This window comes from Diabrotica virgifera, chromosome 8 (genome assembly GCF_917563875.1).
Source record: "Diabrotica virgifera virgifera chromosome 8, PGI_DIABVI_V3a".
NCBI classification, from domain to species: Eukaryota; Metazoa; Arthropoda; class Insecta; order Coleoptera; family Chrysomelidae; genus Diabrotica; species Diabrotica virgifera.
The window spans coordinates 63,470,136-63,491,446 of NC_065450.1; the positions used below are offsets into that span (position 1 = coordinate 63,470,136).

At 33.4% G+C, this 21,311-nt stretch overlaps 1 protein-coding gene across 3 annotated transcripts in view; it reads right to left on the reverse strand.

Annotated features, from left to right (window-relative positions):
- Positions 1–19,202, reverse strand: part of LOC126890765 (PRKCA-binding protein-like) — an 87,702-nt gene extending 68,500 nt beyond the window's left edge. The window contains exons 1-2 of one of the 3 annotated variants that reach the window (XM_050659945.1): positions 19,030–19,193; positions 6,880–6,982 (exon numbers count right to left, since the gene is read on the reverse strand). In XM_050659945.1, the coding sequence (XP_050515902.1) occupies positions 6,880–6,953 (74 nt within the window). In that variant the 5' untranslated portion in view covers positions 6,954–6,982; positions 19,030–19,193. Of the gene's footprint in view, positions 1–3,153; positions 3,221–6,879; positions 6,983–19,029 lie in introns of all 3 variants that reach the window. The other 2 variants (XM_050659944.1, XM_050659947.1) reach the window with 2 other exon arrangements.
- Between the last annotated feature and the right edge of the window lie 2,109 nt (positions 19,203–21,311).

The window sequence follows — 21,311 nt, forward strand, 5'->3', positions numbered from 1 at the left end:
ATCTCGCAAGCGACAATTCGTAACTGGACAATTGGTAACGGACAATTCGTAACAGCGACAGTTCGTAACGGCGACACTTCGTAACGGCGACAGTTGGTAACTATACAAGTTCGTAACGGACAATTCGTAACGTCCAAATTGACTTATGCTGTTTATTTTTGTTAACGTGGAAACTACTGTTATTACAGTTATAAATGAAATTATGTTTATCAATTTAACGAATCAGTATCAGGATAAACATTTTAAGGCATTTCATATTTTGTGTTTCAGAATATAATAAAAGTATTTAAACATGCAAATAAAAAATATTTAAATAAAATACTTTACTTAGAAAAATGTTTACTTAGAAAGTTAGGAATATTTAAAGACGGTTGTCGGCTTAAAGATTTCACGAATTACTTCATTATTCCTTTGTCTAAGTAGGTATATCCAAATTTAAGGAACAATAAGAGGTATAAACTTTTAGAAATATTGTTAATAGTTTGTATGTATTTAAATATTTAAAGTTTGTATGTGTTTAAAGACTTTTAATATATTCTGAAACACGAAATATATAATGTGTTAAACATGTTTATCCAGGTAGCTACTATTTAGTTATATTAATAATTTCAATTGTAACTGTAATAACAGTTAGTTTCGACGCTAACAAAAATAAACAGAATAATTCAATTTGGACGTTACCAATTGTCCGTTACGAATTTGTATAGTTACGAACTGTCGCCGTTACGAAGTGTCGCCGTTACGAACTGTCGCTGTTACTACGAGTTGTTTGTTACCAATTGTCCGGTTACGAACTGTCGCGTTACGAGGTGTCTGGTCACGGTCCAAGATATTCCAATTTTCTGGTAGCGTGAGTACAGTCGTACAAAAGATTCAATAATAAATAGGTACTGTAATGTTTGGTCATGTTAGAAGTAGAAAAATATCTACTACTGGTACATGAAAATGTCAGCATATTTTGTAAATCTGTTAGGTAGTAAACTTACGTGGAAAAGACATTGTAATCAAATTAAAATAGTTTTTAATAATAATTTAGAAGGTATTACATTTGCTGAGACTATGTACGATAGTTCAGGGGAAAATTACATTCAAAATAATGAAGAAAATGTTATCCAAACCGCTACAAACTCAACAGGAAATCTAAGTGGGGAGCCTCAGGTAGACTCTGAAAATCATAGTGATGTTATCCAAGAGACAGGCATCCCACATAGACGTCCAATAAGAGTTAGAAAAGAACCAGAACGTTTTGGATTCGAAATGTAATATTTAGTAGCTTTAGTTTTGTTGCGTTCCTCAATTTAGACATTTAGGGTGATGTAATGTTAAGCTGCTTAAACTTTTGGATGAGGAAAACATTACCTACTTGACTACTTTCTTTAACAAAATTTACAACGAAGGAAAAATACCAGATGATTGGTTGGAGTCACTGTTTATAACATTACCAAAGAAAAGCAGGCCACGAGCAGCAGCCATGAGTCACACACTTAAGATACTTTTACGTATTATACGAGAAACTAGAATGGGTAATAAGCAATTTGGATTTAGAAATGGTCTAGGAACTAGAGAAGCACTATTTTGTATGCGCGTTCTATTACAAAAAAGTTGTGAATTCCGAAAGAACGTTTATGTTTGTTTCATCGACTTCGAAAAGGCATTCGACCGAGTACAACATGATACACTTTTCGATTGCCTGCAGGCAGCAGGACTTGACCACTACGATATAAGACTGCTGAAATACTTATATTACAACCAAGTAGCCTCTATCCAAATTGGAGACAGTCGTACTGAAAACTACCGATAAAATGTGGAGTACGACAAGGTTGTGTTTTATCACTCACCCTTTTTAATCTGTACTCTGAAGAAATCTTTAGGGAGGCTTTGGATGACAGACAAGAGGGAGTAAGGCTAGGCGGAGAAGTAATCAACAATATTAGATACGCTGACGATACAGCCATTCTTCCTGAAAATTTACAAGATCTTCAGACACTACTAAATCTAGTCAGTGAAGCAAGCTATCGGAGAGGCCTTAAAATCAACATTTCAAAAACAAAGTGGATGGCAGTTGGAAAGATTAATATAGATCAAGGTCAGCTTTCTCTTGATGGAGAGGAGTTAGAACGGGTAAATCATTTCAAGTACCTTGGCACCTGGTTAAATATAAATTGTGACTCTGATGAAGAGATAATAACTAGGATCGAAATATCACGGAAGGCTTTTATGACCTGGAAACCAGTTTTATGTAATAGAAACCTGTCGATGAATATTCGAAAGAAGGTGCTGAAATGTTATGTGTGGTCTATCCTATTGTATGGTTGTGAGACATGGACGTTAAAAACCACAATGCTAAACAAAATAGAAGCATTCGAATTGTGGTGCTATCGACGAATCCTAAAGATATCGTGGGTTTCGCACACTTCCAATGAAGATGTTCTTCAAATGATGAATTCGGAACGTCTGCTCATAAGCATCATAAAGAGGAGAAAAACAGAATACTTCGGCCATATAATTAGAGGACCTAAATACCATCTGCTTCGCCTTATAATACAAGGAAAAGTGGAGGGAAAGAGATGGATTGGTGATTGGTCGAAAGAAACTTTCATGGCTGCGTAATATTAGACAATGGTGTGGCTGCACAGTAGAAGAATTATTTCGCGCAGCAGCCGATAGAGAGAGATTTCAGGAAATTGTAAACATGATGGCGGCCAACGTCTGAATACAGACACGGCACCTAAAGAAGAAGAAGAAGATGTAATGTATTGGCCATATGCAATTATAAGCCCCACACGCGACGCTCATGTGTAGTTATTAGATTCTATTTAGTTAATTACACAGGTAAAATACTCAACCAGTCGTGTTTAGTATGTAGACGAATAGATGTTACTTTTGGGCTTACTAGTGTTTTTGTACGAGATATTACAGAAGGACTGCATGGTATAGAACTTGAGACTTGAGACAGAGATGAATCACGAAAAAGAGTAAGGAAAAGCGACCCCTAAAAAGGGAAAAACTGAGGAAGAGGAAGATAAACGTTTTGAAGATTACTACTTGACGAACGGTATTGATATTAAAATATAATAGTACTATTAACGTTTACCTAGTTTTCTTTTTTTTTAACCGGTTTTCTAAAGAAATACTAATCTAATATGTACTTACAAATTTAGTAGATCTTCGTTTTCGGACGTTGCCATCTTGTAATAACAGATTTAAGTACAACGCTTATCTGAAATTTTAACTATTAGATTATAAAAGAGAATTAATTACAAAACCTACCTAATTTTTACTGCATCCTATTCTAAAGATAACTAGCAGGTTAAACTTTTTGTAAGATAATTCAGAATTCTTCTTTTTCGAGAGATTAAAATTCATTATAGCCATTTCAATTGCTTTGTGATGAAGCTTCAGTGAACTAAGTCTTAGAATTGGCTTAATATAATATGAGCTAGAACAGTGGTTCCCAACCTTTTATGTCTGGCGACCCACCTTCTGAATTTCGCGTTATTTGCGACCCATTTCTCATCCATGATGATAAAAAAAAATAAGGAACACCGTCACTGTACCCTACTCAGCTACTGTAAGAGCCAAGTCGCGACCCACCTGAAATCTACCCGCGACCCACTAGTGGGTCGCGACCCACCGCACAGTGGTGAATTTCGCCGAGAACCTGGCCAAAATGTAAAAATCTAAGTTTATAGGTATACCCTGAGAAATTTTATATGAACCTTGCTCTGTAGGTTTTTGAGAATCATAAATGGCCGTTAAGGGTAGAACAATACAAGCAGATCATGCATGGGCGTCCATCTAAAATTTTTTAGAGGAGGGGCCAGACGTGAAGATGTCGCACATTATATTTTGTATACTTTGGATGACAATATATTACAGTTTAAAGCAACAGAAAAGCTAGGGGCCCGTGGCCGTGGGCATGGGCACCTATGAGATCATATATTTATATTAGTGTTAAGTTGTAATTGAACGACAGCGGACCAAATAAAAATTAAGTGTTATACAATAATATTGGGGCATTGTTTGGTTTTCATTTAGAATTATAGACGTGTATTATTTTGTTAGTTTATAGTGGATGCTATGTTTGGAGGTAAGTGGAGTATTTTAATAAACTTTTTAGTCGTTATTTTTTTCGTAAAATAGACTTTATTTATAACATGATTGCAAATTGGTACGAATTTTCAATCGTTTTAAGTTTTCCAAGTTTTAAAAAGGGAAAAGTAAAAAAGTCTACTTTGCTTAGCAAATATATTTTGCTTAATTAATAGTTCAAAATGTATATAAATATTCCTCAAAAATCATCTGCAGCCAAATGCATCCTTAGCGGAATTTTTCATTTTAAAAAATATAACATGCTGGAGAATTTGTACATAAAAAGACTTATGTTATATGGCCAGAACAAAATATGAAGCATATGATCCAGTAAATTTACAGTTTTTTTACAGAAGAGCCGCCGTTTTTTGTTATTTTTTTGCTTTCTTCTTCTTTTTCTTAATCTCCAAGTCCTTTTACTCTTATGTACAATCCTATGTTTTTGCTTCCTTACTTTTATATTTTTTAATAATTGAATCGTTTATTTCAGAAAGGGGTCAAGTGACAAATCTTGACAAAATGTGTGCAAAAAATTAATTTTTTTTCTTAAACAAATTAACAAGATACACTTTTAAAAAATACAACACGTTTTGACAAATACTCTAGGTTGTTAGGTAGAATTTTTATTAAGTGATTGTTTGTTGAACGTAAACAATGTGTAAACTTGATTTTCTCAAAAATAAATACTTGTCACTTGACCCCTTTCTGAACCTTCAAACGATTCAATTTTGGTCGTGTGAGCCAAAAATTTTAATTTTTAAAAAATGAAATGCATAAACGAAACTTTTTGTTAAGAAGCCACACATTGGTAGGTAATAATTATAATTAATCGGATCCATTAAGAGTTGACCTACCTATTTTTGGCTTCTTAATATAAAGTATCGTTTATGCATTTTATTTAAAAAAAGGGCAACATTTTTGGACTCACACGACCAAAATTATTAAAAAATATAAAAATAAGAAAGCAAAAAGATAGACCTATTATACATAAAGGTAAAATGACTTAAAGATTAAAAAAAAGAAGAGGAAAGCAAAAAAATAACAAAAAACTGTGGTTCTTGTGTAAAAAAAACTGTAAACTTACTGGATCAGCTGCTTCATATTTTGTTCTTACTTTATTAACTGACCATAACATTAAAGTCTCTTAATGTAGAAATTCTCCAGCATGTTACAGTTTTTTAAAATGAAGAATTCCGCTAAGTTTGCAACTTGTTGCAGATGATTTCTTGCGGAATATTTATATACATATTGAATTATTTATTAAGCAAAAAAACTTTGCTGACCAAAGCTGACTTTTTTACTTTTCCCATTTTAAAACTTGGTAAACAGAAAACGATTGAAGATTCTTGACATCATTTTGTAAATATGTTGTAAATACAGTTTATGTTAGGAAAAAGAATCTAAAAAGTATATTGAAATACTCCACTTACCTCAAGAAATAGCATCCACTATAAAATAACAAAATAATACACGTCTATAGCTTTAAACGAAAACTTAACAATGCCTCAATTGTATAACACACTTTAATTTTATTTGGTCCGCTTTCGTTCAATTCCAACTTTACACTAATATAAATATGTGATATGCTTGTATTATTCTACCCTCAACGACCGTTTATGATCCTCCTAAACCTACAGAGCAAGATTCATATAAAATTTCTCGGAATGTAATAACTTAAATTTTTGCATTTTGGCCAGGTTTTCGGCAAAATTCACCACTGTGCACCGGTTGGGAAACGCTGAGCTAGAATACTGCTCCATATACATAGTAGGGTGTCAATAGTAGCAGAACGGTCGAATATTTCGGGAGGTCAACATCCGTTCGAAAAACTGAAAAATACGTGTTCAATAATTTTCAAAAATCTATCAAATATTCGACCGTCCGCTACTTTTGGAACACCCTATATTTTGTTTTTCTTTGAATCTTATCTTAGATAATCAATCTGCCTTCTTTTTCATAAATGTGGCTCTACTCGGGAGAACACTTTTGGTTTTCATCGCACCAATTTATATGATACTAAGTAATTTAAAATATAAAGCAGTTTTCTTATGAGACTATAGTGAAAAGTATCTCTCTTTAGAGCTGTAAGGTACAGCCACTGAAAGAAAGAGTATTGACAATAAGGCTGGGAGCAACGGAAATGGACTTTAAATGAGAGAGGTAGGAAGATAAAGAAGATAAGATAAGATAAGATAAAGAAGAGAAAGGATTGACAACGAAAGTGAAAGTATTAGAGAAGTAAGTTGAATCAAAACAACAGCTGACAGTTAATATAATGACAACGAAACAACTTATGGGTTCGGACATATAGTCTGGACAGATTATCGGAGAATAGGCCATTTTTGGGAAAAGTTATTTACCAGCAATTTTATTGCTGGGATCGAATCTTATGATTGTATTTATTAATAATACAGGTATGTAAAGTCCGCAGATAGTGTGCTACTTTTTTTATAAATAAAATGGCGCCCCTAGTGTTTTTTCAATTTTTGCTCTATAACTCCAAAGATTTTAACTTTACACCAAAAACACTCAAATAAAAATTCACCATTATTCGCACACAGACTTGGCGCTGGTGCGATGATGAAGACGCACCCTAGGAGGGGACCGTCTCGTTCGTACTCGATGGCGCGCTGTTGCCTTCTATTGGGTGTATATCTAATTTAAAACTAAACAGTCTGTATGAGAAGTATAAGCACTAATTAGTAAAAAGCAAATAAGTAAGCTTTGTTAGAACAACAATGTTACGTGCAGTGTAAGCAGCGAAAAATCTAAATAAAGTTACATTACATGCGATCCTCATGATAAAACGTGGGGTAGTAATATGCCGTTGGATACATTTCGGTATAAAAGTACTGGTACATTAAGACAGATCAAATAAGTTACTTAGGCACTACAGAAAAACAAAAGTATATAAATAAATGTTTAAGTCATACGAAACGTGGTTATTGTACTAAGTAGGAAAAGGTAAATTTTGTTGTAATGAGGTCATTTAGGTGATTAAAATAATTTGAATATCACATACATAACAAATGATAGTACTTCATTTATTTTTAGCCGTTTTATCGGTCAAATACAGAACATTTACTGTTTGTGTAAAGACGTTAACAAGGTATGCTGGCTTATAGTACACATACAGTAGGTATTACAACGAAATAGTCAAAATTTAACCGTGTTCAAATTCATTGACAAAGAGTCCACAGAAATTTGTGTCACCTTTTTCAATATCCGCTATCATAAATTGCTTCCTATGCTGAACATAGCCTCCCTCAGATATTTCCAGTCTTCTCTAGACTGGGCCGGTTGTGGCCAATTTTCCGCTACTCTTTTTGTGTCGTCGGTCAATCTAGTCGGCAAGCAAGCAAGCAAGCAATTTGATTCAACCCGACCTGTGGGAGATGTCCACCCTTTCGAAAAAGTACATTCGAATGTAACAAATTCATTAGGGCGAGGTGTTTTGACCCGAGTGTAAAACAGGGATCACCCCACCTCGCTCCAATGCCCCAGGCCATCCCTTCCCCCCCATAGCACGCTGGTGCGCGATGGGGGCACAACTATCGTAGCCAAATGCTCTTCATAATGGAATCCTGGGTAATAAGATTCCAATGTGGTGCCTTAATCGAATGCAAAAACTAGGCCAGCGTGATGCGCTCTATGCCTTTATCTTCTTACTTATCCGCGGAACTAAAATTGCTTGCTTGGGCCCCAAGTCATTGTACCAAGCCCCACTGAGCTCAGTCCAGTGGCTTGGAACTCAAGAATTTTATTGATTTTTTTTGTTTTTATGATTTTTTTGGTGGCTTACGCCTTTTTATGTTTTTTTTTGCATGCTGATTTTACCTGATCGTCTGTCTGGTATCTTGGATGACTTCTTGGACTACCTTGGTCACTATGTTGGTGACTAGTCTGACCAGGCAGTCTTCGTCTGGGAGGATCGCTGTGCCGGCTTGTTGGTTTTTGGCTTGTGTGGCTTTGGCATAGGAGCCTCCGGTTGCCTGTTGTCGTCTGTTGATCTGTTGTTGTGGCCTCTGTTGTGGTGGTCTGCTCCAGGTTGGACATCTTGGGCATCCTCTGTAGTTTGCGGGGTGACTTCCTTTGCAGTTAGCGCAGGTTGCCTTTGTTTCTCTGGGCCTTTTACATTGCTTCGAGGGGTGATCTCCTCCGCATATCACACATCTGGGTTCTTTGTGGCACGCGTTCTGTGCGTTGAAGCACTGCGTTGGCCCTGTCGCTTTTCGTAGTTCTTCTACCACTACCTTCATGTGGCACAGATTAGTGATCAGCTTAGCCCTGTCTACGTTCTCGCGATTCAGAGTCAGTACGAACATCGGGAGTTTCCTTTTGGGGCCGGCTCTTGTGGACGTAAAACCACTTTGGGTTTTATATCCTCTTCTATTGGGAAGGCTATCCATTGTAGCCTCTTGTCTTTATGCGTCTCTGCATATTCTTCTATTATACTCACCATTTTTTTTATAATCTTCCAGGCTTTTCGCCTGGATGAATGTCTCTCTACCACTCCTGGAGATTTTGTTTGTCGTGTAGACTTTTAGTTTCTGGGCTATGGTGAGGATAGCCCCTGTCTCGCACACACTCTGTAATTTAATTACAGGCGGCTTACTGTGTGGTGTTGCCTGTTGTTCGGGCAACACGGTGTTTTCTTCGTTTTCTTCGTTTGTTTCCATGTCCTCTGTCTCCGAATCACCAGGTCGCCGCAAGGCAAGCAAAAGAAAATATCAATCTAGTCGACGATCGTCCTTAACGTCTTTTATAGTTTCTCGATCTCCATTCCATGATTCGTCTTGTCTACCTTGTGTTCTAGCTAAGTGCCCTACCCAATTCCACTTAAGTGTCGTAGCTCTTTCGATGACGTTTTGAACTCCATAGATATTTTCCTGATTTGTTGGTTTGTTATGTGGTCTTGAAGGTTCACGTTCAGCATTGCACGTTCCATGGCTCGGTATGTAACTCTGAGTTTATTAGCGGATTTTTCTGTCAGTTTTAAAGTCTCTGCTCCATAAGTTTCCATAAGTAAACCTTTCTCTTGAGACACATGGGAATTGAACTTTTTAGAATACGGCTTAGTTTGTCAAATGCTGCCCATGTCAAGCCTATTCGCCTCTGTATTTCATGTGTTTGATTGTCTCTGCTTATTTTGATGTGTTCCTGATATTTGTAAGTATGTTTGTTGTATGGTACTATTTAGTCTAGGCGCCAGAGGGGTCACCGTGTCATATTCAATTCTGATGGACAAACTCAACGGTTTTTTATGGATTTTTGGCTGCTGATTACGAATTTCGAGGGGGGATTTCGATCCGAGTGGTCAAAAATTGTTATAAACAATTTAATTGTTTATAAATTGTTTATAAGGCTCTGGCTTATAAACTAAAAGAGATAAAAAAATATTTCAAATAAAATTTGTTCCTTAATAAAAAACGAAGAAAAAAACCGTTTACTAAACTTAAATCTAACAATTAGAACTCAGGATATTGTAAAATTAGTGCACAATGCAAATTGCAAATTGCAAAATAAGAATTTTTCGAAGCTTTATCGATCGTAACTCGTCTTCTACGCATTTAAATAAGTCTTAGAAGGTGTCGTTTTAAAGCTTAATTAACAGGCTTCCAAACAAAGTTTGTTAAATTACTTGATCTTCATTTGTTTTAAAGTTATACCCGTTTGAAGGTACAATTTTCTTAAAAATATTGTACATTCATTTGTTTATAAGGGTTTCAAGCAAATTTGAGCTATAAACATTTATACTTTAATGAACAATAATGATAGAAAAACTCAAAAGGAACAATTTGAGGTTATGAAAATGTTCATAAGTTTATTTTTGGCCAAGATGTCGATATTTTAATGGCGCGCGCTATGAGGCGCAAAATCGGCTCACCGCGTAAAGGTTCACGCGCTAACTTCGCGATGCAAATTATAATTTCTATGTATACATACGTTATCTTCATTTTTCATTTTTGAAGATCCTAATAAAATTTTATCATATAATTCTTATAATTAAATCATCATACTGTACCTCGTATCACCTTTCATTCTATTTACATTGTCTTCTATTTTTTGCACTAAATGAGAAAAAAACATTAAAAACTAATATTTCAGAAGTATAACTAAAAAGTAAGTTGATATTATTTATTAATACTATTTTTACAAACATTTTTTTCATGCATCTGCCAATCTGCATAGAGATATACAGGGAATATCAGCTTTTTTACATCTGCATAAGTTCTTAGCGAAATTTTAACAGTTACATGGTGGTACAAGTCTGTTCTTGTAGGCAGTAAAACTAAAACTTTTTGAGGCTTCAGAGTATAATTATCTATATGATATCCATATAAAGTGGATCTAGTTCTTTTGCAGCATCATCAAGTCCCGTCAATTGTGTGTATGCCGCCACATCATAAATGCTTGTTTTATATGCAATGATGATGCTGCAAAAGAACTCGATCCATTTTTATATGGATATCACATACTGGCTCATTTTCATGCGTAGAAGCCGAGTTACGATCGATAAAGCGTCGAAGAATACATACTTACTTTACTGTGAGCCAATCTTGCGCCTCATAGCGCGCCATTAAAATATCGACATCTTAGCCAAAAATAAACTTACGAACATTTTCGTAAGCTCAAATTGTTCCTTTTGAGTTGTTTTATCATTATTATTAATTAAAGTATAAATGTTTATAGCTCAAGTTTGCTTGAAACCTTTATAAACAAATTAATGTACAATTTTTTTAAGAAAATATAATTTCAAACGGGTATAACTTTAAAACAAATGAAGATCAAATAATTTAACAAACTTTGTTTAGAAGCCTCTTAATTAAGCTTTAAAAGGACACCTTATAAGGCTCAGTTGCATGCGTAGAAGCCGAGTTACCATCGGTATAGCTTCGAAAAATACTTATTTTGCAATTTGCAATTTGCATTGTGCACTAATTTTACAATATCTTGAGTTCTAATTATTGTCGGATTTAAGTTTAGTAAACGGTTTTTTCCTCGTTTTTTATTAGGGAACAAATTTTATTTGAAACATTTTTTTTATCTCTTTTAGTTTATGAGCCAGAGCCTTATAAAAAATTTATAAACAATTTAATTGTTTATAACAATTTTTTGACCACTTGGATCGAAATCCCCCCTCGAAATTCGTAATCAGCAGCCCAAAATCCATAAGAAACCGTTGAGTTTGTCCATCAGAATTGAAAATGACACGGTGACCTCTATTTGGCACCTAGACTAATTACCAATAGTTATATTTCCACTCATTATGAGATTTCTCATAATAGGCTATTGATTATGTTCAAAATAAGAGAGCTAACAGGAACTACAACGTTAACGGGATTTTATTGTATATGATCAATGGACCTCTATATTTGAAAAAAACCGCGTGCTACCATTTAAATGGGTGCGTTTTTGAGAAAGAGGTGAATTAGTCCCTAGGCACAGGGCGAATTAGGGTGAGTTATATGCGCTTTTGGTGCAAACACGTCTGCAGGAAAATTGTTCCAGGTTAAATTTGCTATATAAATATCACATTTTAAAGTCAAAAATACTTTTTTTTACAAAAATATACTTAAAAAAAAGCAAGAAAAAAACACGAAAAAAAGCAATTTTGTTTTTTGCTCCATAACTTTTTTCCACAGGGCTATAGGTATATGCATTGCTTCAGCGAAAAATAACTTACATCCTTCCTACTTAAAATGACGTTTAGGAGATTTAGGTGATTTACAATTTCTGAAATAGGATTTTCCAAAATTCGCCGCTCACACCATTTTTGTGCCATTTTCCCCATTATTTCACAAACATTGTTCTGTACCGTTTTTCTATGCATCTCTAGGTATATGCAATGGTACATTTAATACAAAGAGAAGTCAATTACCTTTAAAATGGTCTATTATATAAGGTAGTACGACGAGTATTTTTAAGAAAATTATGCTTTTCAAGGTTTTATACTTTTAATAATTTTTGATATTTTTTATGATTATTTTTTTAATTTTTCATTATAACTTTTTTTTGTATATTTAGGTATATTCCTCGTAAATAAAAAAAGCATATTTTCTTTACTTTAAAATGTTGTATTGCAAAAAATTATACCGGGTGGTGAATCGTCAAACGGGCCATAGGAAACTCAATGGGAAATTCTAAACTGTTGAATTCCTGCTTCCCTAAATATTTTACATCAAAAGTCATGGGAAACTATTTGTAGAGGACTGAAATCTGTATCGAACACAAATGTTAAAATTGTCCTACGAATTAAACGTACTCCAAAATTTTGCAAAAATATAATACATTTTTCAGGCTACCCCTAAAAGTCAGGCCACACGTATTGCAAGAATATATTATGACATAATGTTGCGTTTGGGCATATTGACGTTTCTGATATTTGACAATTATTTGAATTGCCAAAATATTATTTATTTTGTGATTTATTGTTTAAAAAATAAAGTTGATTCAAAAATGTACTCAGTTGAGGAGAAATTAGAAATAATAAAACTGCTATATTTAGGCAATAGTGCGCGAACTGTCAGATCTTTATTTAGTGTAAAATATCCCGATAGACCAATTCCAAGTCATTCAACAATTCAAAGGATTTTACAAAATTTTGAAAATACTGGAACCCTGATTTCTAAGTGTACCTGTATAAACAATTTTGCTGAGGTACCAAGAAATTTAGAAAATCAAAATGAAATAAATGTATTAACAGCGGTAGTAGAAAATCCTAAAATAAGTTCTCGGACTATTGCAGACCAGTTTAATATTCATAATTCCACGGCATTAAAAATTTTGAAAAAGAATAAATTCCGTTCTTATAAATTTCAACGTCATCAAGAACTAAGACAAGGAGATGCTGAGAGACGAGGGGAATTTTGTTTTGAACTTTTAGAGAAGGCTAATGCAGACAGACAATTTTTGAAAAACATTTTGTTTAGTGATGAATGTACATTTACATTGAATAATGAACCAAATGTTCAAAATTATAGGGTTTGGTCGACAAGAAAGCCTGAAAACATTATTGAAAGCCATACCCAATACCGTCGAAAAATAAATGTCTGGTTGGGAATATTTAGACACAATATTATTGGGCCATTTTTCTACGAGGAAAATTTAAATTCAGAAAAGTTCTTAGACTTGCTACAAGAAAAGATTTTACCGAGACTTGCAGAAGTAGCTCCAGATGAAGAAGAAATTTGGTTTCAAATGGATGGATGCCCTGCGCACAATAACCGTGAGGTTAAAGAATTCCTTAAAAACAGCTTTAATAATTGTTTGATTGGACCTAATTGTAACATTAAGTGGCCTCCGAGATCGGGAGATCTAGCTCCAAACGATTATTTTATCTGGGGCTATCTAAAATCAAAAATTTATTCTGATCAAAAATTTACCGATATTGAAGCATTAAAAATTAGAATTATTGAAGAGTGTGCAAAAATAACGCCACGCGTTCTAGCTAATGTTAGACGAGAATTTTACGATAGATTGGGATACTGTTTAGTACAAAATGGCGGATTGTTTGAACATTTATTATAGTTTTATGTTTAGAAATTATCATAATTTATTTTTATTCGTTCCTTAAATAATAAAAATGTATAGTTACAATTTAGGAATAAGGATCACAGTAAAATTATATTGAAATTCTTTGAATTGTTGTTTAACCTGGAATTGAATTGGAGTGTATCATTATGTTAAATAAAATCTGGCAGTGCTCGCACTATTGCCTGAATTAAACATTGCGATTTTTCGTCAACTGAGTAGGTACATTTCATTAACTTTACTTTATAAACAATAGAATTTATTATCTAAAAAATGTAATTATCTAAACAATACAATTTACTGTTTACAAAGTAATATTTATTGTTTACTAGTGTAGTAGTAGTATTTTTAATAAAATTTATTGTTTATAAATATTTAATCATAAAATAAAAATATTGACAATTCAAATTGTCACACATCGTACATCAATATCATCAAACGCAACACATCATAAACATTCATGCACTACGTGTGGCCTGACTTTTAGGGGTGGCCTGAAAAATGTATTATATTTTTGCAAAATTTTGGAGTACATTTAGTTCCTAGAACAATTTTAACACGTGTTTTCGATACAGATTTCAGTTCCCTACAAATAGTTTCCCATGACTTTTGATGTAAAATACTTAGGGAAGCAGGAATTCAACAGTTTAGAATTTTACATTGAGTTTCCTATGGCCCGTTTTCCGATTCACCACCCGGTATGACTATTTTTAAACAAGATATACGTAGGATATCCAAGAGTATCCGTAATTTGAGAAAAGTTTTACAATTTTTTATTTTTTTGAAGTTATACTTCTTTACGATCGAGAGTGAAATTTTATAACACCGGGCGCATGCGCACACAGACAGTATGTAGTTCGTTGCTAATCTTTCAAGAAATATATGTATCAGCGCTGTCAGCGCAAATAAGTCATTAAAAGGATATATTAGTGTTTTTAGTAAATGTATTATTTATTATAATTTTTGTGTCTTTGGATTTGTCTTCCTTGGGAATAAGATATTTTATAATAATAGTAAGTATATTTAAAGTATTTTTGTATACTTCACTTTGTCAGTATGTCTATTAAATTTGTCAGTATGTATGAGAAATCTTGTAACCTGTCAAAGCGAAGGGAATATAGCTCAGTGGGAGAGCGTGTGACCGGAGATCGACCGGTCCTGGGTTCAAATCCCGGACGATTCATATTCTATTTTTTTTATTTTTGGTATCGTTTTAATAAAATTTTTTAAAAAGTGGTAGGTAAGAAAGTTAGTTTAATATTTAAATAAAATACAAATAACCTGTTAAGTATATTTATTTATTTGAAATTATATAATAGAAGTATAACTTCTTACGTGCGTACAAAGTACACACACATTCTTTTTTTTTTCAATTAGAAGACTATAATTGCATATTGTACATACTTTTTAATTCCAACTAACTTTTCTTAATAACACTTTTCGATATTGTTAATTATAAAAGTACTTTACTCTTGAGCGAAATTCATATTTTTTAACATACCTCGTACACTATTGATAAAATTTTATATCTGATGATTGCATCTTAGATCTTCGACTATGCAGAGCATTTTATAAAGAATACTTTTTTTTCATAAAGTTAATAATAAAAAAGTTTTCCATATGGTTACAACTTAGTGGGACCTATTGCATGTGTATATGTCACACTTTGAAAAAGCATAATCGTGTTTAAAAACAGTCCTAGATTTTTTTACAATAAACCATTTTAAAGTAAAGAAAATAAGCTTTCTCCTTTGTTGGAAAATATATATAATATATGCCTAAATATACAATAAAACAAGTTATAATGAGACATTTAAAAATAATCGTAAAATATATCAAAAGTCATTAAAAGTATAAAATTCTGAGAAACCATATCTTGCTTAAAAATAGTCATACAGCCTTCCACATGAGACCATTTTAAAGGTACTTGACTTTTCTTCCTACTAAATGTAACATTGCATTTACCTAAAGCTGCGTAGATAAAAATAGCAGAACAATGTTTGCGAAGTAACAAGGAAAATGTCCCAAAATCGCTGTGAGTGACTAACTTTGAAAAATCATATTTTGGAAACTATAAATCATAGGAACTTCTTCCGAACGTCATTTTAAATAGGAAGGATGCAAGTTATTTTCACTTAAGCAATGCATATACCCATATCTTTGTGGAAAAAAGTTATGGAGCAAAAAACAAAATTGCTTCATTTCGTGTTTTTTTCTTGCTTTGGTTTTGAGTATATTTTTGTAAAAAAAATATTTTTAACTTAAAAATGTGATATTTAGATAGCAAATTTAACCTGGAACAATTTTCCTGTAGACGTGTTTGCACCAAAAGTGCATAGAACTTACCCTAATTCGCTCTGTGCCTAGGGACTAATTCACCCCTTTCTCAAAAACGCACCTCTTTAAATGGTAGCACTCCGCGGTTTCTTTATATTTAGAGGTCCATTGACTATATGAAACAATAAAACCCCGTTAACGTTGTAGTTCCTTTCTAAAATACATAATCAATAACCTATAAGTTTAGTTTTCTCAAAGTTTAGTTTTAATTCGGCTCTCTCAGAGAAAGTTGTACGCAAATGTATATCACATAAACTGTTATCATCATCATTCTGCCTTCTCCATCCAAAGTTGAACATAATCCTCCCCTAATTCGTTCCAGTTCTGTCGGTCTTGGGCTTCCTGCAACCAATTTCCAGCAATCCTTTTGACGTCATCTGTCGTGTAGGTAGTCTACCTCTAATTCTTCTGTCTTCTCGCGGTCTCCACACTGTCATTTTTTAGTCCATCTCCCGTCTTTCATTCTTGCTACATGGCCCGCCCAATTCCAGTTCAGCCATACTATTCGCTCCATAACATCTGTGACGCCTGTCCTTTCTTCTGATTTCCTCGTTTCTAACACTGGGTCTGAGAGTCAGTGCATGTAGTGACCGTTCCATTCTTCTTTGGGTCCCTCTAAGTTTGGTTGCTGTAGCTTGAGTTAACGATAGTGTTTCGGCGCCGTAAGTCATGACTAGAAGCATACATTGGTCAAACGTCTTCTTTTTCAGATAATTTGGCGTGTTGCTCTTGAAGCTGTCTGATAGAGCTCCATATGCGGGCCGTTTTAAAGTGATTCTTCTTTGTAGTTCAGCAGTTTGATTGTCCCTGGTAATTTGGAATTCATGCCCTAAGTATTTATATTTATGGACCAATGCTATTTCGTTGAAGTCGACTTTGGATTTTCGCTTGGTTTGTCATGTACTGTGTCTTTCCAAAATTTATGTTTAAACCAACTTTCATATAGGCGAAATCTAACTCAGTAAGCATAGTTTTATCTGTTATCTGTTATAATAGAAAATGTATCCTGTAAGTTATCTGCGAGTAATACATCATCCGCAAACCTCAAACGATTTACTCTTTCTTCATCTATATTGATGCCCATATCTTGCCATTGAGTGTTCTTAAATATTGACTCTAGGCCTACCGTGAACAATTGAAGACATAAGTGGATAAAGATCATATGTCACATTTTTTGAGAACATTTTGTTAATAGGTTTTTGTTCTTCTAATATGTTGTTTTACCTTTTAAAATTTTAAAATAACCTATTTTTAGCTAAATAAAAATAACAGGAAGGTATTAAAGCAATATGTCCCACTAGATTTTCGAATTCTAGTGGATAAATGTATTATGTACAAAATCGCATTTGGACATAATACCTTTATCCATGTGAAATGTGTCAATATGGAGAATTTTTTCTACTACTTTGAAGATCTACTGACAAACCTCTATTTATGTAAAAAGTAAACAAACACTTCAAATCAAAAGGTTAATTTTCGTGTTACGTAAAATGGATAAGAGTGGACGAATTTGGCTACTATCCCTGTAAGACATAGGACATAGGTACCTTAATGACTACATGCCATTTTAGCAAGTAGATTTAAGAAAAAAACGACAGCACATCTGACCACAACTGAATATAGACCAAGAAGACTGGAAAATAAAACTGGTAGTTTGAGTTTGGAAAAACTGGGAAATTTAAGAGACCGAATAAAATTTGTTCACGAATAGTATAGATGGTTTTATAAAAACGCGATAGAGGAAAATAAGGAAAATACCAAAAAGAAAAGAAGAATCTACTAAAAAATATGTTTTTATTAATTTTGCAGTTTGTATTGCAATTTTTATTTTGACAATAAATGCCCATTTTGACAATAAATGCCCATTTTTGATACTTAACTCTTTTATCCACTTAACCCTAACATTATTTAATTATCTTTACTATGTGGATAAAGGTAATATGTCCACAAAATTTAAAATATTTGGCTTAAAGTAACTTTTTTAAATTCAATTTAAAGTGTGAAAAAAGTATCTTCAAATACCTGTTTAAAAAAGTGTAACAATGCAAATTTATAAAATAAATAACTAACTTGGAACAAAAGACACTAAATGCTCATTACTCAAAAACATTATTTTGTGACATATGACCTTTATCCACTGATGTCTTCAATTTTGGTGAAATATTGTCACCCTGTCTTGCTCCTCGATCTAAGCTGAATTTTTCTCTCTCTTCGTGTAGTCGTATACTTGATGTAGCATTATCATATTATGCAGATGTTTTTAGTCTATTCTTCTTCTTCGTTCACTTGAGACACTATATAGTGAGCAAGAATTAGAAAAATTGCATTTTTCGCAATCAATTATTAATAGTTAAAAACCCACTTGAAATTTCTGCAGAAAACGTAATAACCTATATGTTTGTTTACTAGGGGTAGAAATTTTTGGAAAAACTCATCAAATACGTCGCTTTTGAGATGTCCTGCGAAAATTTAGATCCCTGGACTAAAGCACTAGTTATTAATGAATCAGCAAGTTAAATCGTAGCGAAAACAATTTATAAATGTAGGTTAGGTATATAGATATATTTTTTCAATTGTTGTTTTAAATACAGTCGGAAAAATGAAAGAATACCCATGAACGAACATATAAAACACGCTGTATTTTCCTGTCACCGTGTCACAAAGAAAATTGTCCAGTGCAAGTACATGTAACAATAATTATTACATGTACTTGCGCTCGCTGGCCAATTTTTTGTGTGACACAGTGACAGGAAAATACAGCGTGTTTTATTTGTTCGTTCATGGGTATTCTTTCATTTTTCCTACTGTAAAGGTTCAGCTCTAAATTACAACAAATCACAATTCAAATGTTCAACTTTACAGTTTTTATAAGAAAGAGAAACATTTAGATTACCAATTCGTCGTGAAGTAGGTAACATTTTATCTTAACAGAACGGAAATCGATATCAAATACTAAATTACCAACATAACTTTGAATGTCACATTTACCTTAATTAGTACAATAACCTTACTACATATAGTTTAAAAAAGCACGATAATCAATATTAAACTTTTACAACTACTTACATTTTGTCTTCTTCAAAAAAATAGTCAAATTCTAAATCCAACATACTCTATCTAGCAATAATAGCGGAACTAAACCTATTTTATTTAATAATTAACGGAACTAGGTACAAAGATAAACAAACAAACCAATAATAAATTTGATAACTTTTATCACTTGTGGTACATGACAGAAACGTCATGCGTCGAGACGCAGACGTCAGTTATCGATTTCGTTTAAAATTTAGGTTGTCGCGACATCTATTGCGGAGAGTGATAAGTTTAAATATTAGAAGTTTAGAATATGAGAAATCTGCAGTATTGCAATATTGAAATTAAATTTGTAGGTGTTGATATCAGACGTTTTAATTTATTAATTAATATAGTTAAACAATTTAATTACTTTGATGATATAACGTAACATAATAACTTTGTCTTGTAACCACTGACCACAGAGTTCTTTTAAATAACCTAGACGTCGAATTCCCTATGATCTTATTAAGAATTGAAGCCGACTAGAGGGCGCCATTTTTCTGCGGAAAAAGAAGGGGCATGAATTGAAAATTTAACTTTTTGAACAGACTAAATACTGGGCTGTTCGATAATTTTTGCGGTTTTTGGTTCGATAAGAAAAACACAGTTTTATGTTTTGAAATACACTCCCTGAATATGAAACTACTTATTCCAACGAGATACCACTTTATAAATTCCATCCCTGAAGGGAGAAACGGGAAGGGCTGCAAAATACGCTTCCACTGCCATTATGGCCTCATCATTTGAAGACAAACGATTTCCTCGCATAATTTTTTTTTAGGTATTGAAACAAATGGAAATCGCTAGGAGCCAAATTTGATGAATACGGTGGATGTTAGAACAATTCGAACTTTAATTCATGGATTTTAGCCCTTGTTAAAATACTCATATCCAGGGCCGGATTTAAGGGGTGGCAGGCTGGGCAGATGCCGGGGCCCCCACATTCCGAGGGCTCCCACAAAGTCCGAAACTTAAAAAAGCTGCAAATTATTCACATCCCAGGCAACCAACTGACGTCATATAACGTCGAGGAAACGTCAGTTTTGGTTGAATATATACACGTGTTTGAAAATTACGTCATATAGACGTCTTTTGTAGGTGATTTTAAATACGTAAGATTAATGACGTTAAAATTACGTTTAAAAAAACGTTTTCGTTTCAGACAGTTTAAGTCTGACGTCACAAAATTGGGAGGAGCTTGTTTGTATTACTCCAAACAATTTCGTTAAATAATTTTCATAAGAAATTTCTCATTTATTGTTTACGTGGTTTGTGTCTTGTCTGATAAAATAAGACTTTTCATTTAGATATTTAGTTGAAGAAACGTGTTAATTAAGAGATTTGTATTCGTTTTTGCTCAGTGAGTTGGTTTAATGAAGTATTCTTCTTGACAACTGTTTGAGGTTATGTTTATTTTCTGTTAATGAACTAACTATGTGTTATCGAGTTTTATTGAGTAATTTGTTAATAAATTATTTATTAGTTTGTATGTTTTTCAGTTTTCACACAGTAAGTAGGTATACTTATATAAATAGTGAAAATTCTATAATGCGAGGGCTGGTACAATCATGCATAATCAATGTTAGATTGCTTCTAATGCACAAGCGATCTTAAACAAATGGTAGTATATCTTCGACACATGGGACGTAGACCTATAGGTTTCATGTTACCTATTTTTTATACTACCTATTTTGAAACATCTGAAAGAGGTCACTTTTTGAAAGTATTAAAGACGTGATTTTACCGACGTATAAAAGTCGTCACCTTTTAGACGTTTTAAAATCGTCACAATTATGACGTCAAATCGATGAGACAAATACACGTGATTTTCAACGTCGATATTACGTCATAGAAACACGTCAATTGGTCATTTTTATGACGTGTTATCTACGTTATAAAAACGTCGTTTGGTTGCCTGGGATATAGAATAATTTTTGGCAATAAATTAACCCTGATATTTCGTTACATGGATATAGGCGTAACCAGGGGGGTTTGGGGGTTATAACCCCCATTGGGATGTACTTTGAGTTCTATACGCTTAACACCATACCCCTCGAAGACCTTCCAGTAGTTGTAACCCCCCTCTTTCCAGTAGTTGTAACCCCCCCTTAGGATTATCCTGGTTACGCCTATGTACATGGAAGGTTTTTCTCTTGTTGAAAATGTATTTTTCCGAAATCACGATCATAAAGCAGAAGATATATTTAATTCTCTAATTTTTCTCTTTCAAGAAGATGATATCGATTTGAATAACTGCATAATATGCAGTTTTT